This window comes from Aquarana catesbeiana, linkage group LG04 (assembly GCF_042186555.1).
Source record: "Aquarana catesbeiana isolate 2022-GZ linkage group LG04, ASM4218655v1, whole genome shotgun sequence".
NCBI lineage: Eukaryota > Metazoa > Chordata > Amphibia > Anura > Ranidae > Aquarana > Aquarana catesbeiana.
This window is the reverse complement of record NC_133327.1, coordinates 293,987,416-294,012,612: the sequence shown is the minus strand read 5'-3', so window position 1 is coordinate 294,012,612 and position 25,197 is coordinate 293,987,416. Positions and strand designations below refer to the sequence as shown.

Genomic DNA, 25,197 nt, shown 5'->3' with positions numbered 1-25,197 from the left:
TCCAGGAAAGGAATATTTGGTATCTTCATGTCTGGATTAATTCCAGCCAGGAACTTTTTACCTTTATTTAAATGTAAAGTAAGTTATAAGATAGGTACAAAGTAATAATTTGCACTTTTACAGTAAGGTAATCTTTATGTGGCCTTATATTTGTAAAGCCGGCCATAGATGGAGCGAAGAATCGCTCAGTCCCCCCATCAGCACAGTCAGTGTTGATGGGGGGGATCCCTCCCGCAGAGCCATTGTGTTCTCCGGAAGGTGGGGAGGGTGGGGGATGCCGTCCCCGCTGGGAGAACACTGTGATTATTGCTAGCAGCTATAACAGCCACTAGCAATAATCGCATGTAAAATTCAAAAGGCTAGTTGTACTAAAGTTTCTCGATCAATCAACTTGGACAGTGGAACCTCGGGATTGCGAGTAACGCGGTTAACGAGCATTTAGCAATAACGAGCTATTACTTAAAAAAAATCCTGACTCGGTTTGCGAGTGTTGTCTAGCAAAACAAGCAGGATTCAAGCCTCTGCAAGATGCAGTACAGTACCACATTTGGTCAGAAGTGCGGGGCGCTGGTGATTTGGAGCCGTTCGGAAATACTCCGTTTCCGAGCCTTTCTGAGTGCATCCGAGCGGTCTCTGAGTATTTCTGAGTCTCTCCGGTGCCCCCCCACCTCTGGCCACATGCAGTATTGCATACAAAAAAGTCAGTGTGGAACGAATTATCTTCATTTCCATTGACTTCTATGTGGAAACTCGCTTTGATATGCGAGTGCTTTGGATTACAAACATTCTCCTGGAACGGATTTTGCTTGTAATCCAAGGTTCCACTGTACGTGGTTTGATACTTGGCTGGTCTATGGCCGGCTTAAGTCCTGTTACCAATTAAGCCCTCGTTCACATTGAACATGGCTTTGAAATCATGTGACTTCATCTGAACTCGCACGATTTCAAATCAGCATTGTCGGGTCTGACTTGCACAGATCTATATATATGTAAGTCGCACCTGGAATCAGCAAAAGTAGTGCAGGAACTACTTTTGCAAATCGGTGCAGCACCACAAAGTCAGCGTTGCACCGATTGGAACGGTGCCATTGCCAGGAATAGGCTGCGACTTGTCATGCGATTTGACCTGTCAAATCGCATAATAAATTGCTTCAATGTGAACGAGGGCTTACGCATAATCAGATTATCTCTGACGTAATGGCATTAGACAAGCTCAAGAATATTCATCAAACTTTTGGAAAATCAGTGCTTCGGCCCCAGCTAGACATATTTGTATTTTACACAGTCAGAATTAAGCCCATTCTTGGGCCCCTATTATTCACACACAGAAGATTTTTAATGTTCCTTTATGTGATTGATAATGTTTTTGTGTACATTGATTGCCTATTTCATGTGTTCTACAAAAGCTCCATAAAAGTACCCACATAACTTCAGAACCCCCTAAAGACTCCCACCCAGCCAACGGTTTGCTGCAATTTTTCTGGTCGACACATGGTCCAATCATTATATAGTAGCCCTGGACACATTTGAATTTTACATAAAAAAAAATGGGTGCCTTAAGACAAGTTTTTGCCTTGAAAAGCAGATTTTATGCAACACTTTTTAATTACATAGTCACCATCAAGTGGATTGGTGTGCTTGGCTTCTATCCACTTTACAGCCAACATGACTGTGACTGTGCAAGCAACATGATTACAGCAATAGCAAAAATATACTGTATGTGCATGTTCTTCTATATGCTCCTAACCTCATATACCTGTGTACCTACAGTCAATTTATTGTAGATCTGCTGTTAACATTAAAGCCAAAATCTAGGTATGAGTTATATTGCATAGTTACATTGGTCCTACTTGGACCCGTGTAAATATGCATATCTCATACATGTGTGATTGTTGTGTGAAGCTGTAAATCACTTTAGTAGTCAGTGCTACTACAATAATAGCAATGATCTTCAGGATACTGTGGCAAGCGTCTTCCTTTTTGCATGTTAACCACAAGGGGTCACTTGCAGGACACTGTTGCCTTTCATAGAACACCTTGTATTTTTTTTTTTCAACAAGGCTTTCTCTGATTGGAAGAGATGGAGATCATGACCTCACTGCCCTGCTACCCACCTCGTTCATTTAGAGAATGCTTTGTATTCATTAAAAAAAAAAATACAAGGCATTCTGTAAATGGCCATGGTGCAGAGTGAGCGACCACCTCTGGTTAATAAGTGGAAGGGAAGCTGCTTGTCACAAGACACAAAACATTGCTGCTATCACTGTAGAAATAGCAACTAATACAGTGATTTGCAGCATCCGCAGCAAACGCTTGGTAATGAGATATGCATCCTTACATTGGTCAAACTAGACAAATGTGCAATACTATGCAATAACTCATACCTAGAGTTCAGCTTTAGGGTGCTAATGCAGACATACTGCTGGTGATTAAGACTGGCCATAGATGGAGAAACTTTCTTACCTGCAAACAATTAGCCCAATTACCCCATCAACAAAGACAGGGGAATCCCTCCTGCGGAGCCATTGTGTTCTCCCAGTCGGGTGGGGGGGGGGGGGCAGGGGAAGCCATAGACAGAGCAAATTTTTTTCCTGGGCAGGGGAAGCCGGCCATAGACAGAGCAAATTTCTTTCCTGGGCAGGGGAAGCCGGCCATAGACAGAGCAAATTTCTTTCCTGCAACCACAGTTTCCCCATCAACACAGTCGGTGTTGATGGGGGAATCCCTCCCGCAGAGCCATTGTCTATGGCAGGAAGCCGTCCCCGCCGGAAGAACACAGTGATTATTGCTAGTGGCTATAACAGCCACTAGCAATAATTGCATGTAAAATCCAACAGGCTGGTTTGTACCCAAGTCAGTGTTGATGGGGGAATCCCTCCTGCAGAGCCATTGTGTTCAGCAGGAAGCTGTCCCCTCCAGGAGAACACAGTGATTATTGCTAGCGGCTATAAGAGCCACTAGCAATAATTGCATGTAAAATCCGACAGGCTGGTTGTACCCAAGTCGCTCGATCACCTTGGGTACATTCAGCCTGCCCATACATGGTTCATATGATTCAAACTGTCTATGGTCAGTTTAAGAGTAATTGCTAGGCTATCACCTGTCTATATCACAAAGAAAGAGTAGGTAGTACATAGGTAGGTATAAAAAGCACAATTTTATATGAATTGTTATATTATTATTTTTAATAGAATCTGGCATATATTCTAATATTTAGAATCATCATATGCCAACAAGTACAGTATTTTGCTAGATGTGGTTGTAATTTTCTTGGTCATAAAGTAAGAATTCATTTGGCGTCTGTGTATATATAATCTACCCCTCTGGCACCAAATTCTCTAAAGCTCCTTTGGTGTTCCCCAGATATTCATTACTGTTTTGTTTGGTGATCATTCGTTCTTTTGCCTTGTATACCTCCTCTTCATTATGTTCTTTTCATACTTTTCTCTTCATTTGTGGTCTGTCTTGTGTTCCTGCTTTGCCTTCTCTTTCTGTCTGTTGTGTTCATTAGCCAAGAGAACGAGATTTTTTGAAGACCTTGCGGTTGGTGAGTTCATCAGACGCATGCGAGGTTGAGCAGCATGAGGATGTGGAGGATGAGGATAAGGGGGTAGGTGTGCCCCCATAACAGTACTAATATCTGTTTAGGTTTGCAGTGACTGGTACCATGTATCTTAGGTTGACTTGTCACTAAAACACGCTGCTAACACTTTCAACAGTGAGTGATGTGTTTCACGGATGTCAAATGTAATAAAGCACTCTTTGTTCCTCACATTAGATTTCATTTCAGCTTCTTCCTAGGGTTTGTTTTGTTAACTTATGTGTGTGCTCAGACACTTTATATTAATCCAGATAAATATAAAAATATAAATGCTGCTCTGCATTCAGATTAGATGTGGTTATACTGAAAACACCTCTTATAGGTATCACAAAATGATGACCAATTGACAGCAGTGGTCCTACAGAAATACATTGGTACTTAGGGTGAATTGTAAACAGTTTGAAGCTGGTTGACATGGCAGTATCCTACATATGCAAACGTGTTTATGTTATGATATGAAAGGGTAGAGCTCCTTTTAAAAGGCTTAATATTCTTACTTAAAGTTGTATTAAACCCAAAAGCAAACATTTATTATATTGCAGCGTATCAATTTTAGATATGACGTAGGGCTGAAACAACTAATCGATTAATCGACAACTAATCGATTATGAAATTAATCGATTACTATTTTCATAATCGATTAATCGGCCAGTAACATTAATGGGGTTAAAAAAAAACTAAACTGAGCCCTTTATAGTACAAAAAGAGCAAATAATCGCTACTGTAAATATTACTTTCACAGTTCTACACTAAAAAAAATGAACCCCTTACAGTAGTGATTATCTGCTTTTTTTGTACTATAAATGGCTAATTTTAATTTTTTTCACCCCATTATGTTACTAAACGTCTTAGACCTCGTTCACATCTATGTGTTTTTTGGTGCTTTTTGCAGAAACGCACTACAGTTCATCTACATGGTCTCCTATGGGACACGTTCACGCAAAACGATGCTTTTTTGGTTCAATATACTTCAATAAAGGAGCTGCAGAAAAGCATGTAATGCGTTTTTGCAGCAATATGTGTTTTTTAATCTGCCCAACAACAAATTGGCCAAAAGAAATGCAAAAAATCAAAACGCACAGCAAAAAGCACTGCAGAAACAGATCAAAAGCAAACTGCATAGGTGTGTACCAAGCCTTATGCTGGCCACAAGGATCAATTTTCAGACAAGAATATTCAGACGAAAAATCTTTGTACATTCATTGAATGAAAGAACGAACGTTCTTAAAATGACATTTTTTTTGAAGGAAGACATTGTTTTTGTTTTTAATAAAAAAATTTGATCTCTGAATCTGATGATATTTACCAGATTCACCCTTTAATAGTATATACAGTATATATCCTCTAATAAAGTATATCTCCTCTAATAGTATATACAGTATATCTCCTCTAATAGTTTATACAGTATATCTCTTCTAATAGTATATACAGTATATCTTCTCTAATAGTATATACAGTATATCTCTTCTGTCTGTTATTCTCAGAGTGGATTAGATATTTTGCTCCCTAACCATATAGTTGGTTAGTTATATTTACCACTGCATAGAGATATTTAAGAATAAATTACCGGTACCTTTTTTTAAAACTTTACACATTAACTAAATTATACACCATACTTTTTTTTAAGGTTATTAACCGAATAATCGATTAATCGAAACAATAATCGGCCAACTAATCGATTATGAAAATAATCGTTAGTTACAGCCCTAATATGACGGCTGCATTGGCTTTCTTCTTTAGGCCTGCTTTCTTCTATTTTCATCTGGTGATCTTGCCAGTAAGTCTTTTAGAGAACAAGCTCTCCCACAAATTATCAGTTTACAAGGATGTAACAAACCCATTTACCACTGGCAGGGGTGCTTACAAATATAAGCTTTTATTATTTTATTTAAAACCTTTATCACAAAAGAAAAAAAAAACTATTTCTTGTTTGATAAGATAACATAGAGGAGATGCAGGGGCAGCTGAAAAAAACACCCAACTACTCCTAAACATCCGTTTACCAGCAGCAGTGTACACAAGGCCTAAGTGAGGGCAGTTTAACTTAAAGGACTTGTAAACCCTTTTGTCTTAGTTTTATCTATAGGTAAGCTTAGAATAAGGCTTACCTATAGGTAGTGGAAACATCTCCTAAACGTGCGCCGTTTAGGAGATATTTCACTTGTAGTGCGCCAATGTCGTCATTGGCGTATGCACTGTGAAGAAACGGACCACCGTGCCGTTTCTTCCTTCAGCGCGTGCCGTGACTGATGGCTCCCACGCACATGCGTGGCAGTGACGTCACGCGGCTCCAGCCAGCGATGCATACTAGCCCATTATACTTTTAATTTGCAGGCCTTGCGGGGAGCAAAAGAGGAAGTGGGGTTTACTTCCTCTTTAAAGACTTATGCCCTGTACACATGATCTCATATTCCGATAACAAAATCCATTGGATTTTTTCCGATGGATGTTGGCTCAAACTTGTCTTGCATACACACGGTCACTCAAAGTTGGTTGGAAATTCTGAACGTCAAGAACGCGGTGACGTACAACACGTACGATGAGCCGAGAAAAATGAAGTTCAATAGCCAGTGCTGCTCTTCTGCACTTTGAGCGTCGGAATTGTCTACACACGATCGGAATTTACGCGAACGGATTTTTTTGATGGAAAATTTTAGATCCAGCTCTCAAACTTTGTGTGTCAGAAATTCTGATGGAAAAAGTCCGATAGAGCCCACACCCGGTCGGAATTTCTGACAACAAGCTCCGATCGCACATTTTCCGTCTGAAAGTCCGATTGTGTGTACAGGGCATAAGCCTTTTTCTGACACTTGTTGCTTTTCTGTATTTTCTGCTAGAAAATTACTTAGGACTCCCAAACATTATATATATATATTTATTTTTAGCAGAGACCCTAGAGGATAAAATGGCGGTCATTGCAATATTTTATGTTACACTGTATTTGCGCATCGGTCTTTGAAATGCAATTTAACAGTAAACAGTAAAATGAGCCCAAATTTTTTTGTATAATGTAAAAGATGTTGTTACGCCAAGAATCGAATCGTTATCTTTATTGTAAGCAAAAAAATTGTGATTCTCATTTGTTCCAGAATCGTGCAGCTCTACTAGCAATGCCAAAAATCTTGTATAAAAAAACATACGTGATTGTGTTTTACTGTACAGCAAAGTATGATCATATATATTGCACTTGATCCAATTTAAGTAAATCCTCAAGCGAGTTTTGTTTTACTGCGACAAGAGTAAAATTCTTTCCCGTCTCCTAAATGTCATTGAAATAAATCCCTCAGTCAACGTGTTATTACAGTTAGTAGATTTGGAGGTTGTGTAAATTACAGTCCATCAAGCTAAGAACTGTTTTAGTTCCAACATATCACTACTCAAAGGCAGTTCAAAGTGAAGCCTTGTAGTTATAGAAAATGTAAAGCAGGACATGCTACCATTTAGGCTGCTGAAGCTCTGACCAAAGCTACTTTTTTGTGAACTTATTTATCAATGGCAAACAGGAGCTGCTCGTCATCAATTTTAACCCATCTTATTGCAACAAATAGGCATTTGGCAAGGATTCATTTTTTTGTTCCTGTATTCTTATTAGAATTTACACCTCTATTGTATTTCGGAAAGCTCAGATGTAACAAGACAGGAAGACCATCACAGTCATATAAAGCTATAACTTTGACAATCTGTTTGACCTTGCACAATAATATAATATGTAACTTGTATTCACAGACATACAATGTACAATCATACTATTATTGTACATACCATAGCAAGAAATGGGTGTCAGAATCCTCTTTCCTGGAAAGCATATATCAGTTTCCACATGCTTTTTTTGTTATTTGTATTTGCATTCACTTTGTAAACTAGTTCCTTACATTTAACCTCATTTATCATGTTTCTTAACGTAGACCTGTCAGCTTTTTGTTCTTTGTAAAAGTCCCACCTCAGAACAGGCACTACAAGGGGCCTACATTTACCTTGTCTGATCTGATAACCCTCTTGTGAGCCTGGGGTATACACTAATATCACAACTGAGGAGGAGAACACTTGCATATTTAGACAACCTTTCTTAGTCACAGCAAATGTCCAAAATGTATTTTTAAAAATATACACACATATACACATATATAGATAGATATCGATATACATAGATATCTATCTAGCTAGATATCTATCTATATAGATATCTATCTATATATCTAGATAGATATCGATATCTATCTAGATATATAGATAGATATATCTAGATAGATATCGATATCTATCTAGATATATAGATAGATATATCTATCTATATATCTAGATAGATCTATATATCTATCTAGATATATACAGTATATATATATATATATATATATATATATATATATATATATATATATATAGTTTTTGTTTCTTTTTATTCAAGTAAATGTGAATTATTGCTTAAAGCATAACTAAAGGCAAAACTTGTTTTAGTTTTGTATAGAGTGCAGGGGGATTAGAAGGCCTATCAGTTTTTGTTGCTGTCTGCGTCCCCATTAGATTCAACTCCTGTATTTGTGCTGTTTACCATTATCAGTGAAAGTAAAAGAAATTTCAAATTTTAGATTGTCTCCTTAAAATTATAGAGGGGAAATCTTCCAATAGGTACACTAGTTCTGGTGACCTGGGGGTTCCCAATGAATTCCTCTAATTTGCTCTCACTTCCTGTTTGGATATGGGACAGGAAGTGAAGGTAAATCTCCACAAAAAAAAAAAAAATCTGAAGGGGTTATCCCCGTCCCATGCTCTATCCAAAAATAGCAAAAATGTTTTGCCTATAGTTCTACTTTAACAATGTCATTTGGAGACACAAAGAGTTCTAGTCAAATTTTACTGTTTAGCAATAAATCTTTACCAATACTCAGTGGGGTTGATTTTCTAAAACTGGAGAGTGCAACATCTGGTGCAGCTATGCATGGTAGCCAATCAGCTTCTAATGTCAGCTTGTTCAATTAAACATTGACAAATAACTGGAAGCTGATTGGTTTCTACGCAGAGCTTCACCAGATCTTGCACTCTCCAGTTTTAGTAAATCAACACCAGTGAGTTTTCAGAGCACAGTGGCTCATCTGTAATCAGATGGCTCAATATGAGATTTTTATTATAGCAAGCAGTGTAGCTCTATTTCTGTATGTAACCATAATGCTCTGGGAATCCTTTGTCACATGGTAAATGTTTATTTCTTAGTCATACAGTCCAGGAAATATGATTGTTAATCTTTAACCATGAGTTACATGCAGAAACCTTCAAGTGATTGGACATTGGCAAAATAAGAAAGCTGCAAAGACATCTCCTATATAACTCCTCCCAGTTAGGCTAATGTTTTTGCTTGTGTCCTTATGGTGATGGACCTCTTCTTTCTTCTGAGAGAAACTTACCTCTTTTGTGTGGATCAGTTCACAGCAACTGATATCGAGTCAGGAAAGGGGTTGCTGATTTATCTGAATCCCAGACCTGTTGTCAGGACATTAGATATTTTGAGGACATTACAGTAGCAATGTAAGGGAGGTATTGGGGGGTGCCTTGCATACATTGCTATTGCAGCATTACTGATTTTATTATATGGAAAGGGATGCTTTAAGACACATGATAAATTAGGTTGATTTTATGATGGCTACTTTATGCTTTCACCAACCTTTTCTCCTCTCCTTATTTGGTGTTGTGCATTATTCTATTATAAAACTATACCATATATTACTGATTGGCTTGCAATTTTTTTGCAGCGGTTGCTGCTTTGTCAACCTGCCTTTTTGATTTTTTTTTAAAGTCTGTTGCCTACTCATTTAATCTAGTTTCTCAGGAATAGGGAGAGGAGACAAAATTATATTTCCTTGTGCATGTGGGTGTGACTATAAATTCCCATTCACAGATGAAACTTGTTGAATTCATAGCATATTTTGTGATTCTATTGTGAATATGTATGATATGTGTGATGTGTATTGTTATGCTGCCCTCTGCTGGTACAGGTTATGAATAGAAATGGATTAGTTTTAAAGGAGCTATGTACCAAGGAAACAAGTAGGCTGCTATTTCTTTTCTTTCTCTTTGAAAATGTTTGTTGCTTGACTGTTGACCTAAAGCAGTGGTCTCCAAACTGCGGCCCAGGGGCCAGATGTGCCCCTTTACTTGCCTTTATCTGGCCTATGGGGCACTATTTCACCAACTGACGCCAATGATGGGGTACCATTCCCAGTACTGACACCATAAATGTTGTACTATTCTTCCATTGATGCCAACAATGGGGACCTATTACTCCCATTAAAGTGGTTGTAAACCCTTACCACAAACTTTTACCTACAGGTATGCTTATATTAAGGCTTATCTGTAGGTGCTGTAAATATCTCTTAAACCTACACGGTTTAGGAGATATTTACAATTCCCCATACAAGGATTTCTTCTGTGCATGTACCGACCTATTCGACGCATGTGCACTTTAGAAATCTCACGCTGTGCCGTTTCAAGTAAGGGTCATGCCGTGAAAGGCAGCTCCCGCGCGGGAGTGACGTCATGCAACTCCGGCCAGTCACAGAGCCGAAGTCCGCGACCCCATAAGGAAAATGGACGCTTCCAGCCGGCGAGGAAATCGGGGACATCGCAGGCTTCGGTTTCAGGTAAGTGACACATAATGGGCTACTATGCGATGCATAGTAGCCCATTATGCTTTACCTTTGCAGGGAAACAAAGAGGAAGTAAACCCATCAGGGTTTACTTCCTCTTTAAAACCAATAATGAAGCACTGATGTTCATAGAATTTTCTGCTCCCACTGGCCACAGTCTGGCCCCCCTAAAGCCTGAAGGAAAGTAAACTGGCCCTTCGCGTAAAAAGTTTGTAGACCCCTGATCTAAAGGCTTCAATATGTTTTGAGTTACAGACTCAGAACAAGTGCGCTGGTCAGGAGTCCTGACTTTTCTCAGACTTCACAAGCAGCATGCTTGTTCTGGGCCACTGACTCAAAATCAGGAAGCCAGAAACAGCCGGGCAACTTGAATCTCTTAATCATAAATTAGGGGACACAGGATGAATAAATCAAGTACATTGAGTGTATGGAGTCCAGGTACATGGAGCCTTCAGAAGATTGGACAATGGCAACAAAGCTGTAGGGACAGCCGAGTATAACCCCTCCCACTCCTATCATACTCCATTTTTTTGATAGTGTCCCAGGAAAACTGTCATCTTCTCCCCTCAGAAAGAAGCCAACCCTCTTCTTTTTCATCAATATTCTTCTTTTATCTAGTAAGCTTTTTTAGTTGCTGCACAGCCAATAGAACTAATTTTGCAGCTTAGCTTTTGAGGCCAGACGCCTTTTTGAGGAAAAAGCAAGGCCAGCCTATAGTCCTGAGGGTACTGGGCTACGCTGAAGTGTGTCCAACACAACCTTGGACCTTTGGTGTAACATGTGGGTTAGCTGAGATTTACAGGTCCACGGCCACAGTGCACCCAGCTGGTGGAACCCAGTTTTTGAAGACTCCTTAGGGAGTATTCTGCCTAGATTGAGCATATCCCCTGGTTGCTGCCTCCAGTGTGCCATGCTTGGAGGGGACCACAGGGTGTCCTAGGACCACCACTTGGGTCAGGGTTTTGTTCCTTATTTGTTTGAACTTGGTGTGTTCTCTACTGTTTTGGGGAGTCCCAAAGCAGTAAAGCACACCCCAAGGGAATGTCTTTCTGTCTGTCGGACTGTTGATAAGTCAAAATCTTATTTTCTTTTTCTGCTTTAACAAAAGAGATCGGTAGTAGCAGCCTCCACATGCCTATCAGTACCAAGCATATATTGGCCTTCATTTTGAAGCTTGCACTTTTCTTTACACTGTTTTTTTTTTTTTTTTTTTTTAATTAATGTGCTAAACCTCAAGATGCATATAATGAATGTCATTTAGACCTCATGCACATAGGTGCTTTCAGGCATCCAATGTAAATAATATTTCCACTCCTGAGAGAGATAGCTGCACTGTACAGTAATGAATGGATATATACACAAGCTGTACACAGTTATATGCTGTGCTTGTGTAAACTCTAGTGCCCTGGTGTAAACCTGTGGACACACACAGAAGCCGTGTTCAGAGATTTACATCTGTGTGGGTATACCCTGTTTATGCAAGCACTGGGTACACCAACGTACAGCTAGCATACAGCTGAGGGGTTGTCTCTCTCGGGTGCATAAATGGCTGCAATTTATGACAGATGTGTGAAAGTGCCTGTGTGTATGAGGCCTTACCGTAATAATGTGATAATGTAAATTAGTGTTCTTATGATTTTTGTTTAATTATCCAGAATATATAAAAAATGCTTCAGCTACTTTTGTATTTTTGGTGTGACCAGTGATATGTATAAAGCTGAGTTTTTCCCTTCTCTATCGTCACAGAAACCTGTGGGTTAGGGTATCACAGGAGGGACACAGAGGGCGATATTGAAATGCATTGTTTACCTCAGTGATTCCCTTAGATTATTTCAGCAAAATGAATGTACTGTATGTAAAGAGCACACGGGATTAAGGGGAAATGGAATGTTTGAAAGTAATAAATGGCAGAGGTTTGGATGCAATATGTGACATCTGAGAGCATGTAATCTTCATCACATGGACAGGGACCAGGAGCCATATTGTTTACACTGGCAGGCAGCATAAACAGCTTGCAACCAGCTTGTAGAAACCATCCAGAATTGTCAAATGTTTTCAGTTTTGCTTATTTTCCCACTCTCCTTTACTCTAGCCATGCTGGCTTTTCCTCATATTAACTGATGCATATTCTCCTATGTGCTTATGCTTTTTAGTTTGCTTTGGTAGTATACAGCTGCCGTCACCCAAATTTTAGTCATTAATACATTTTAGATGTCAAAAATGAATTTGTCGTTTCTGTGCTTGTCTAATTATGCCTTCCAGTGAAAGTTGTTCAACAGAAGCAGGATTTTACAGTGAATGTGTCAAGACATTTAACACAACAGTTGTAGCATTATAAATTACTGTGTATATGCCACAATCTTTAAAGCTAAACTCCAGACTGATATTATAAATAAAAAAAATAAATAAAAAAACACAACTGAATACCCTTATGCAATTAATACAATGTATTAATATATATTTTTACATGTAACTAGAATAAGTAGGTTTATGTGTCTTCTTATCTTCCTTATGTAATAGCCTGTAAAAAATGACCCTATGAGCCCTCTAGAAGCATTTGTACTGGCAAGAAACATGCCAACAGAAGATGAGAGGAGAGAGATGACTCTGAGTCTTCTGCTGCTCCTTTACTGTTCAATCACAAGCTGGAGGGTTTCCAAGCTGTAGAGTTTAACTGCAGTAGAGTTTGACAGTACCATCTGGGGGGACTGTATAAATCTCAAGGCTGGACTGACAAAATAACAAGTCCATTGTCAGGGTATATGTATTCCAACTGCTTATTTAGGTATTAACTTACAATTTAGCTTTAAACTCAAAACCCAATCAAAAGATTTCTTGTGGTGGAACCACCTGCCAAGTTCCTATTGCTGCCTGTGTCCCCTGTGGGAAAATGTCCCTCCTGTTTTTTTCCAGTGACACCGCTTACCAGTACAGGAACTTAAGGGGAAACTGCCTAAAAGGATCAAGACAGCAATATAAACCCATTTTAGTCTAATAAATAGAAGTTAATTGTAATCTGTATCCCCAATGGGAAGATAGCCCTTATTTCCCATCTTGCCTAAACATTAAGGCTTCGTGTACACTGGACATTTTTGGACGTTTTTACAGTTGCTGTTTTTGGCTTCAGACATTTTTTTCTACAGTTAATAAACTCCCCATCATATTATCCTATGTGTCCATGCACACATAGGCTGTTATTAGCAATTTTTACGCTGGGGTGTTTCTTGGTTTTAAAAAAACCCCAAAACTAGTGGGTTCTGAGAGGAGTTTTGTACCTGTTTTCAGTTGTAAAAATGCTCTAACATTAAAAAACGCTGATAAACGCTCAAAAAATGTAGCTTACAAGCGTTTATTGATGTTTTTGATCCATTGAAAAAAAAACCGCCAAAAAATACTAACGCAGAAAAATGCTAAAGAACGCTAATAAACGCTAAAAGACACTATTGCAAAAATCTTGAAAATTGTTGAAAAACTCACTGCAAAGCTACTGGCATTTTTATAATGTTATTTTAACGTCCATTGTGCATGAGGCCTTAAAGAGACAGAAAGTGAAAAGAAACCTTCCCATAGAAAAGTATCAATAAAAACCAACAAGGATTGTAACCTTACCTCACTACAAAATGAAAAAACTTTGACTGGAGTAGGGCATTAATTATGCTTATTGTTGCAAACAGTTATTACCTTGTTTACACTTTGCTGCAAGTATAGACCATGGTTGTCTATTGATTAGCTATAGGTAGGCTGATCTTCACATATGCTACTCCTAGTGTTTATACACATTTCCATAGTAATTGTACTATGTGCATATGTGTAGCACAAATGAAAAACAAAGTTCCCATCATTATTTGTATGTTCAACCAAGAAATCTGGTGTCTAAAACAATATTTTTCTTAAACAAATGTAATCTTAAAGAGGATCTGAAGAAGGTCTTGAAGTACCTCCCTTTGCTATGGGGAAGGGCTCAAAAAAATTAAAACTCCTGTCTTAGACCCCTTTCACACTGAGGCGCTTTACAGGTGCTATAGTGCTAAAAATAATGCCTCCAAAGCGCCTGTAAAGCGCCTCTCCTGTTACTCCAATGTGAAAGCCCGAGTGCTTTCACACTGGAGCGGTGCGCTGGCAGGACGTCAACAAAAAGTCCTGCTAGCAGCTTCTTTGAGGAAATTTAGGAGCGGTGTATACACCACTCCTAAAGCACTCCTACCCATTAAAATCAATGGGCAGCGCCAGCAAAGCACCACTGCAGCGGTGCTTTTAACCCCTTTTAGGCCGTTAGCAAGGGTTAAAAGCACCCCGTTAGCGGCCAAAAAGCGCAGCAAAAATGACGGTAAAGCGCCCAGGCGTTGTGAGTGTGAAAGTGCTCTTAAAGTAGAATTTACACTATGTGCAAGGCCTGCTGTTTACATTCGCTCCTACCCCTGGCTAAAACACCTGTATGGGAAAAAAGATATTCTGGTCTTTCCCGTTTCTATGGTGCTGGGAGTGACTTTGTCATCCCCAGATGAGATCCCAGTAAATATTTAATATTCCAAATCTCACAAGATTTGACCTACTTTACACCCCCCAGATCTCGCCAGAATGAGCATAATGTCACCCTTTCCCAGGCATCACAGGTGAAAGCTGGGTAAAAGGTGAGGATACTGTCTAACTTTCTTCTAATTTTTTAAACTTTTTTTAGTGGTTCAAGGAGGAAACCTAAACAGCTGATCTTACTTTTTAGGTACAAAATCTGCTTTAATGCTAATGTCAGACTGCTTCACACATGTCATTTTTTATTCTACCCATACTTATACATTAAAGCGGAAGTAAATCCATCGATTTAACAGTTTGAAAAAATAGTTACATTCCTGGCACATGCCGGGAATGTAACTGTCCCATTGATTGTGCTCTTAAGCAAACTGTCAAAGCATCCAATGGCTGGTGTCATAACTGATCACATGTGAAGCATCATGGCAGTTGAAAGTTAAACAGAGGCCAAGATGACAGCTTTCTTGGCTGAAAACGATAGAAGGGTTTACTTCCACTTTAAACTGACTACAATTATTTTCATAAGTAATTTAAACCTAAGGAGGTGTTTAAAAGGAACATAGGTGAGGCTATTGCCCCCAACAGTTTTATATTACAAATAGAGAGCAATAATGTTTAATCTCAGTTAACCATAATTCTACTTATAAATTATCTTTGGTGTCTTTCACTGTTCTAGAACATAAAACTTGAATGCTACTTTAATAGTAATGAGAGATTGTCTAATAAAAAGCATAGTGTGTGGGTTTTATTCTCTTCACTGCATGAAAGGGCACGTCACCTAATGTGTTATTCACTGTGATATGTATCTGGAAGTGTTCAGCACAATGTCTGTTGCAAATATCACTATTAAAATACAAATTTATCTCACATTGTCATGTCTTTTCCCCTTTTTATAGCCCCGAGAAAAAGGCCGAATGCGCTTTCACAGACTACAGAATGTACAAATTGCACTTGATTATTTGAAAAAACGTCAGGTAATATACATTTATTTTCTGCAGCTCTCGCAGCATGCTTTGCAGTAACTGGTGGAAGGGGATGAGTGAATGTGCCATGTATAGTGTACTGAATGATATATTCTGACTCTCAGGACCTGTCATCCTTTTGCTCTTTCTGCCTGTGTATCAGGCTTGTATGGTTGAAACACCTGACGCAGGCAGACAAAGCTTGAGAAAACAGGTTCACGTGCTGTTCCAGATACTTGTTCCAAAAGCCGCCTGATCTCAGGTGCCGACTCTCATTACCAAACAAAATTATGCTTCGGGATAAGGGGGGCTGGGACGAGTTAAAATGGAATGAACACCCTTTTGGCTGTTTTTTTTTTTTGCACACAGCCTACCTTAAAGAATAATTTAGAAGTACTTAGAGTGCAGTGGTCAGGAGTAGGCGTGTAGGGCTCTGGTGTGTATAAAGTAAAGAGTGCAAAGCTCAGGTATGTGTTACATGGAGACTGCAGACTCAGAAGTGCATAATGCAGAGAGTGCAGGGCTCATAAGTGCAGCAAAGCTAAAAGCTTGATAAAAAGAAAAAACTGTAAGCACAAATATTTGTGTACATGAAGTAACATAGCAGGCAATATGAGAGCAGTAATGGCTCGATAGTCCATACAGCAACAGTTCTTAGGGTGAGGTGGCAGGAGGCAGCTGTCCGCAGGAGCTCTGTAAGCAGATTGAGGAAGGGGGAGAGACACAGGAAGCGCCAACCTGAGTGTAGTATATTAGATACGATTCATTAGCAAAGTAAGTAATGCACTTACAGGAAATAACATAAAAACAGCTCATCTATAAATGGTGGTGTCTGCAGGTGTAGATCGCCATCCAAAACGAGCATCCACGGATCTGGCAGATGACTGGGGGAGCCTCAATCCATCTTGTGGCCACCAGGAAGTCCGTCTGGGCCACCATGGAGCGCAGGGAGATGACGTCACCAGGAAGCAGAGAGACACCAGAGGAGAAACAACTGAATAAAAGAGGCTACATGCTCGGAGCATCAGCCCCTGTACAGGCCTTCTTCCTGGTGATGTCATCTCCCTGCGCTCCATGGTCCACCAGACGGACTTCCTGGTGGCCACAAGACGGATTGAGGCTCCCCCAGTCATCTGCCAGATCCGTGGACGCTCGTTTTGCATACCGATCTACACCTGCAGACACCACCATTTACAGATGAGCCTGTTTTTATGTTATTTCCAGTAAGTGCATTACTTACTTTGCTAATAAATCATATCTAATATACTACACTCAGGTTGGCACTTCCTGTGTCTCTCCCCCTTCCTCAAAGGTAAAAGCTTGACATTGCCTGTAACTTCATGCAAGGGGTGGCTAGCAGGGAGAAGACCCTGTCATTCATCCTTTCTGGAGCCACCCTGCATTGTCAGATGGGGCGAAGCCTGCTGACATCATGTAAGGGGGGATTAACACGGAGTAGACTGTCAGTTGTCCTTGCTGGAGCAATTCTACTTTATCAAGTGGGGCAGAGTCTGCCAACTTCATGTAACGGGTGGCCAGCAGGGAGAAGACTGTAAGTCATCCTTCCTAAAGCCGCTTTACATTAGTAAGGGGGAAGAGAGAAGGTAAGAGGGAGGAGATTAAGGAGCCACTCGATAGTACATATAAATAGTCACAAGGGTGGCTTCCAGAGCTGAAAAGAGCAGGTGCACAGCTTCTGAAGAAGAGTCTGCCAGAGCATGTGTAATGGGAGTGGCAACAGTGGATACACAGAATCGCCTGCTATTCTGTTGCCACTCTGACTGGGGAAGTTCAGTAAAGCGGCATGATCAACCAGGTATTTACTAACAGTTACAGCATGCATAATGGTTAGGTTATACAGATGGGTAGATACCATACTTCTAAATATGACCATAGTTACAATTTAGGTTTAGTGACACTTTAAGATTGTTGAGAGTCAGTGGGAGGTATGCTGTGTGTGTACCTGTCATGAATATTGATAGAGGAGAGTCCCTGAATAGTAATTCTTCCACATGTTCAGGGCTGGATTTTGATTCTTGTGGCAGTGGATTATTGCTCCCCTTTGAGAACCCCTCTTATAGAGCCCACTGCCTTAAAGCTAGCCATATACATTTAATTTATCTCTTGTTTAGCTTGTGGGCTAAATGAAAGTTAATTGTTTTAAGAAGAAAGTCAGACGCAGAAGACATGCACTCCTGGACCCTTGAATGCATAGGTGCCTAAATGCCAGTACAGTTTTCAGCCCTGCTCAAACATAGCCTTTCATAGACTTTAATAGGCCATCTGTGGTAGGGCTGGACACTGCACCAGTTCCTCCGGGATGCACTAAAATGCTATGAGGAATGCACTGCAGCTGGGCAGCTCTGTGCACAAGGTGGCTTCATAATAATTTTACAAATGTTACAATTATAGCAGCATTATATGTAATATGTATGTGCAGTATAACTCATAGCTAATGCGGTACATTATTGTTACTTCTGATTACAGGTGAAACTAGTTAATATAAGAAATGATGACATAACAGATGGGAATCCCAAATTGACTTTGGGCTTAATATGGACCATCATTCTGCACTTTCAGGTAAGATGGTGAATTAGATCTTACATATTCTCTTGCTGATATTTGTGGATGTATGCTTTGTTTGGTCTTTTCATCTACTGACATTGGGGTTGATTAAAAGAAAATCAAATAGGCATTCACGTTTCTATAGAGCTTAGCAAATGGGGTGAAGGTCTCCTGACTTCCATCCTTCAATCATCTGCAAGCAAAAATGCTTTTTTTTTTTTTTAAATCCTTCTAATTAAATAGTAAATTTCACCGCATTCACTAAGTTCTGGAGATAGCTCGCTTACAAAGTACAACTTTCCTTGCAAATTAAACAGCCTATTTGTCTTTAGTAAATACCACAGTGTTGCCATTTCTTAAATAATAGTTAACAATGTTGTTATAGGAGAAGATCATAGAATTTTCTTTGTTGCAACTGAATTATTGTGTACAGACTCTGGCACTTAGACAATAACTTGACTGAAAGAAGTATCCATGATGTGCAAATGTAATGTTTCAGGTTCATCCTGTAAGGGAGATGTCTTTTTCTGCTTCTTTTTTCTGGTTTTATAATTTATACAACTTGGTTATTTATGTGGTGAATACATATATCTGAACTTCTCAGTTCTAAAAGCTGCTGCTGGCTTCCTTCCTGTGTGATAAGGGCATGTGCTGACAGTATGGATTGATGGATAGCAGTGTGGGCTGTAGCCTCATTTTTGGGGCTTAAAAGATAAGTGGATCTATATTTGTGAGTGACAGTGGCTTCCGCTGGTTACATATTACCTTTAATATTATTCGTTGTAGCTTTGGTAACTACTGTCCTCTATATTTGTTGGCTTCATATTTCCTGCTATTGTCTGCGGCCCTGGTACTGAGAAGTAGCTTTTTATCCTAAGGCCCCTTTCACACAGGCTTTGCGATCAGGTCCGCCTGTCAGGTTTTCAGGCGGACCTGATCGGATGCTCCATTCAGCCCTATGGAGCAGCAGATGTCAGTGGTGACATGTTCACTGACATCTGCCGCTATCCGATCCGATCCTGTTGGTGAAATCCAGACGAGTAGAAACCCTATTTTCTATCCGTTTGGCAGATCGAATGGGAACAGATGATAACGGACAGGCAGTCCGTTTTCATCTGACCTCCCCATAGAGGAGAGCGGGGCTCTGACAGGTCCCTCTGCACAGTAAGCAGAGACGGACCTGTCATTTGCCTGCTCAGTGGGGATCAGCGGATTGATCCCCGCAGAGTAAAAGGAGTCCGCTGGGTGGAAAGCTCCTGTTAAAGTACCTTAAGTGTTTACTGTATATTGTAACTTCATTCTTTTTGTCTTGCCACTGCCACTGTCGGACACTGTGTGAATAACAGTCAGATTCCAGGGCTGGTGGGATACCTGAGTTATCATTGAGGAGTTGAGTTGGGCCTTCCCCTACATGGGAAGAAACTTGCTGTGCAATTATAATAAGGTGTGCTTGAATACGCAGAACTGAATTTCCATCTCCTTGTTCTCCTGATGAAGCTGGCTATGTGAAACATGTTGAGAAAAGAGACATCTGTGAAAATGTATTTAATGGAACCCCTGGACTAACTGACACATGTTGTATACAAAGACAAATCAGGCTTTCTTGATGATGATGTTGTCTATCAAGACTGTGCATGCTAAAGTAAATGAGGGAAAAAGGAGAATAAGGTATTTGTGAATAACCTAAAGAAAGCATCCTATTCAGCACTTCTCAGAATGTAAGCCACAGTGTTCAAACCGACGTTCAGTCATTATAAATAAAGGCAAAAGGTGCACTGTGCTAGTACCATTGGCTTAATGCCTTACACTGACAGCCTTTCCCATCAGGATAACGTATGCATGGCTCTTGGACACCGAGTGTGGAGCTATTGATTTTCCACCATTGCCACTGGAATTGGTAATTGGATCAGCTTGCTGATAATATGTTTTTTAATACTTTATACTTAACGTGGCTTAATAAATGACTATTCATTACTGTTAGTGGTTGTTGTAGCATAATAATTTACCTATTATGGAACTCTAATGGATACATTATCACCCCAATACCCTAAGCGGTGTTAATTTGGTACTTTTGGTTTGATGTGTCCACTGCTCCAAGTGGCCCTTACGGCAGCTGGGATTATGGTGTTTTTACTCTTCTCTTATACATATACATATCTGTGACATCAGGAGGTTCAGCACTTGTTTTTTTAATTTCTCTCTATGATGGGCTACTGCTCTTTACCCTCTAGTTTGGTTCAGACAGTATATTGTTATGCTTGTATCATTATTTAACCTGAATGTATACTTAAAGGAGAAGTATGTCTATACTCCTCCTATGGATGACGAGTGCAGTTCATTCTGCATGCCTGTGACCTGTTTTCAGACAACAGCAGGCTGAAGCCCACTGTTGGCTGATCTCACTCAGCTGGTCCAGGTTCAGGAAAGATCCTGACCATATGGAAGGGGAGAACTGAGCGATCGCGTTGTTTGATCTCTCACTGCAGAGCCAGCGGGGGACAGATGCAGCATCAGATCGATGCTGCATCCACCTAGGGGAGTATAAATGTTTTTTTGTTTTTTTTTTAAATACTGAACTTCTTTTATAAAGTAGCAGTGGTGGGATAACTGCGGTACTGATGCACTGATCGTGGCACATCACCCTGTTTTTTTTTTTTTTTTAAATTAACTTTATTGAAATTTAATAGTGACATTTAAGTCATTTTTTATTAACCGCTGCCTGGTGTGAAGTGATAGATTGTCTCGCACTGCGCTGCTCTAGAAAAAAGTATGGCCTACTGTGCTTTTTTCTTTTCTTTCAGTGTACACAATTGCAACACAGTGGTGTGAACTGGCCAGAATAAATTTAGTTAGCTGGCATAATTATCTTTCTTCATAGCATGCATTTCTATTTACTGATTTTTTTATGTTAAGCAATGACTACAACAAGAATAGCAGCCTGCAAATGTATTCATCAAGCCCAGTATAGCTTACACTGCAGTTACTGTGATGACCACTAGATGGCACTGTCAGCTGCATCTTTCATTTTTTAAACAGGTGGAAGATGGAATGGATTGCAAATAAAATCTATCAGAATTATGCACTAGTGGGCATACTGGTTGCTGGGCCCTGTGTAGGATGAACAGGTGTAACATCATAAGCTTGTGTGACACTCTGTGGGGGAGATTTACTAAAACTGGAGAGTGCAAAATCTGGTGCAGCTGTGCATGGTAACCAATCAACTTCTAACTACAGTTTGTCTTTGACAAACAACCTGGAAACTGATTGGTTCCTATGCAGAGCTGCACTAGATTTTTCACTTTCCAGATTTAGTAAATTAACCCCTATGTGTTTTTTTTTAATTCTTTTTTGATGCATTGATTTTCTTATCGCTAATCCTAAAATTGAAGTCCAGAAGTGGCCTGAACTGCCATATATGCACTCTGGAATGTATTGTTCTGATGTTTCTAAATAACAGTTTTTCTGATCAAAAAAAAATAATGATGCAATAGTGAGGTGTGCGTTCTGAGCCAGGATGCAGATCTTCTCCTCTTCTCATTTTTACTAATGTGCACATGCCATGAGAGCATAGTGTCTAAATAAATGTGGATGTGTGTGCAGTCACATGCACTGTATGGTATCTCTAAGTAGACTGTAGTAGACAACAATCGTGGTCACAAGGAAAGGTTTGGAAGCTGAAAACATTAACTACCAGTTGGCGACCACAATACATTAATAGTACTCATTAGGGCCTCCATCGACTCCAATATCTCTTTTCTTACTGATCTAATAATTGCACTTCTAGAATCTTCAGCATCCTGCACTTCTTGGTATGTGTCAGATGCCTTTGTCTCCCTGATACTATGCTGGTGTGTTCTTAAAGAGCTGCAGGGACACACAAGTTATCCCGTAGCCAAGGGGGAGATGCAGACATGCAACACACCCACAAATGCCGGAGTCTAAGGCTGGGTTCACACTGGTGCGACACGACAGCCGTCCTACTTTGGATCCGACTTTGCCCTGCGACATGAAGCCGGCATGTGTCCGACTTTCAATGAACGGGGATCCGACTTGGATCCCCGCCAATGCCGGCACTGTGTTTGGTATGAATCTTTAGGGGGGAACTCCGCGCCAAATTTTAAATAAAAAACCGGCATGGGTTCCCCCTCCAGAAGCATACCAGGCCCTTGGGTCTGGTATGGACCTTGAGGGGAACCCCCTACGCCGAAAAAACGGCGTGGGGGGTCGCCCCCAATCCATACCAGACCCTTATCCGAGCACGCAGCCCGGCCGGACAGGAATGGGGGTGGGGACGAGCGAGCGCCCCCCCCCCCCTCCTGAACCGTACCAGGCCGCATGCCCTCAACATGGGGGGTGGTGCCTTGGGGGAGGGGGCGCGCTGCGGCCCCCCCACCCCAAAGCACCTTGTCCCCATGTTGATGAGGACAAGGGCCTCTTCCCGACAACCCTGGCCGTTGGTTGTCGGGGTCTGCGGGCGGGGGGCTTATCGGAATCCGGGAGCCCCCTTTAATAAGGGAGCCCCCAGATCCCGGCCCCCCACCCTATGTGAATGAGTATGGGGTACAGCGTACCCCTACCCATTCACCTAGGAAAAAAGTGTCAATTTAAAAAAAAACACTACACAGATTTTTAAAGCATTTTATTAGACAGCTCCGGGGGTCTTCTTCCGACTTCGGGGGTCTCTCCGGTTCTTCTCCACGCTCTCCGGATCTTCTGCCGGGCTCCTCCGCTCTCTTCTGCTCTTTTGCCGCTCTTTTGCTAAAGCGGAGGAGCCTGGTCTTCAATCTTCTGCCTTCTGCCTTCTGCCCTCTTCTCCTGATGTTGACACGACGCTCTCTGGGGCTAGAATGCTCTCTGTGCGCTCTGCTCTGCCTTATATAGGCGGTGACCCCGCCCCCTTATGCCGTCACAGTCCCTGGGCATGCTGGGACTGTGACGTTTTAGGGGGCGTGGTCATCACCCGATGACCACGCCCCCTTATGCCGTCATAGTCCCAGCATGCCCAGGGACTGTGACGGCATAAGGGGGCGGGGTCACCGCCTATATAAGTCAGAGCAGAGCGCACAGAGAGCATTCTAGCCCCAGAGAGCGTCGTGTCAACATCAGGAGAAGAGGGCAGAAGGCAGAAGGCAGAAGATTGAAGACCAGGCTCCTCCGCTTTAGCAAAAGAGCGGCAAAAGAGCAGAAGAGAGCGGAGGAGCCCGGCAGAAGATCCGGAGAGCGTGGAGAAGAACCGGAGAGACCCCCGAAGTCGGAAGAAGACCCCCGGAGCTGTCTAATAAAATGCTTTAAAAATCTGTGTAGTGTTTTTTTTTAAATTGACACTTTTTTCCTAGGTGAATGGGTAGGGGTACGCTGTACCCCATACTCATTCACATAGGGTGGGGGGCCGGGATCTGGGGGCTCCCTTATTAAAGGGGGCTCCCGGATTCCGATAATCCCCCCGCCCGCAGACCCCGACAACCAACGGCCAGGGTTGTCGGGAAGAGGCCCTTGTCCTCATCAACATGGGGACAAGGTGCTTTGGGGTGGGGGGGGCGCAGCGCGCCCCCCTCCCCCAAGGCAACAACCCCCCATGTTGAGGGCATGCGGCCTGGTACGGTTCAGGAGGGGGGGGGGCGCTCGCTCGTCCCCACCCCCATTCCTGTCCGGCCGGGCTGCGTGCTCGGATAAGGGTCTGGTATGGATTGGGGGGACCCCCCACGCCGCTTTTTCGGCGTAGGGGGTTCCCCTCAAGTTCCATACCAGACCCAAGGGCCTGGTATGCTCTTGGAGGGGGAACCCATGCCGGATTTTTATCTAAAATTTGGCGCGGAGTTCCCCCTCAAGATGATCTGAGCACAAGTCGCGTGCCGAAGTCGGATCATGCGAGACGGCAATCCGACTTTGATCCGACTTCAATGATAGTCAATAGGCTGAAGTAGGATCAAAGTCGGACCAAAGTAGTACAGGGAGCATTTCTAAAGTCGGAACGACTTGTGTCGGACCAGTTAGGACGGCTCCCATAGGGAAACATTAAATTTCACACGTCATGCGACATGAGCTCCCAATGTCGGAGCGTTTGTCGGACCAGTGTGAACCCAGCCTAAGAGTGCATAAGTCTGAGGCTTCATGCAAATGGATATACTTCTCCTGTGGGTCACAGAAGTGCAATTAGTTCTGCACTCCTATGACCTGTATTCAGCCAACAGTGGGCTAAAGCCTGCTGTCAGCAGATGTCGCTCAGCTGTTCCAGACTCTAAAGGGATCCTGACTTTAATGTCAAGATCCACCCAGGTGTCTGACCAGAAGCTGGCTCAGCCTCTCAGCGTACCACTGAGAGGCTGAGCAAGCTGCTCTCACCCTCTCCACAACCCAAAGTACAGACCAGAGAGTGGTGACTGATAGTCTCTATCTTTTGCTCCGAGAAGACTGAGAAATGAGCGATCAGCATTCATGTGATGGCTCAGTTCTCAGTCTTAGAGCCAGTGGGGGACATCTGCAGCATTGGATCAATTCTGCAGCCATATAGATAAGTATGTATGTATGTTTCTTTTATTTTCTACACTTCTCCTTTACAATTTATGTGAGCAGTTTTGGTTGCAAAACATAACAAGATGACCATAGCTATTCAGCATTCTGTATGCAATGTTTTTATTTAGGTTGCTTTAGTCAATCACCTCATTTGCTATTACTTTCATACTGTTTTTATGTGATCCTCTGATAACTTCCAAATGCAATGTTCTGATGCTTCAAGTTAACTTGTAAGCACATCTTAGCAACTTCTCTAGTGACAGGGCTAACTACAGGACTTGTGGCTGACCACCACAACCTTAAAAATTAGGCTTTGCTTCAGTAATAGCAATATTAAAAAAAATATGTATTAATTTTATCTACATTCAGGACTAGCTGCATTGCCAAGCTT

General features: G+C 41.4%; 1 protein-coding gene across 11 annotated transcripts in view; it reads left to right on the top strand.

Annotated features, from left to right (window-relative positions):
* The window catches only part of DST (dystonin), a 690,079-nt gene that overhangs the window by 217,180 nt on the left and 447,702 nt on the right, over positions 1 to 25,197 (top strand). For 7 of the 11 annotated variants that reach the window (XM_073626702.1, XM_073626693.1, XM_073626703.1 and 4 more), the window contains exons 7-8: positions 15,663 to 15,740; positions 18,216 to 18,308. In XM_073626702.1, coding sequence (XP_073482803.1) covers positions 15,663 to 15,740; positions 18,216 to 18,308 — 171 coding nt within the window. Of the gene's footprint in view, positions 1 to 3,511; positions 3,548 to 15,662; positions 15,741 to 18,215; positions 18,309 to 25,197 lie in introns of all 11 variants that reach the window. The other 4 variants (XM_073626691.1, XM_073626695.1, XM_073626696.1 and 1 more) reach the window with 1 other exon arrangement.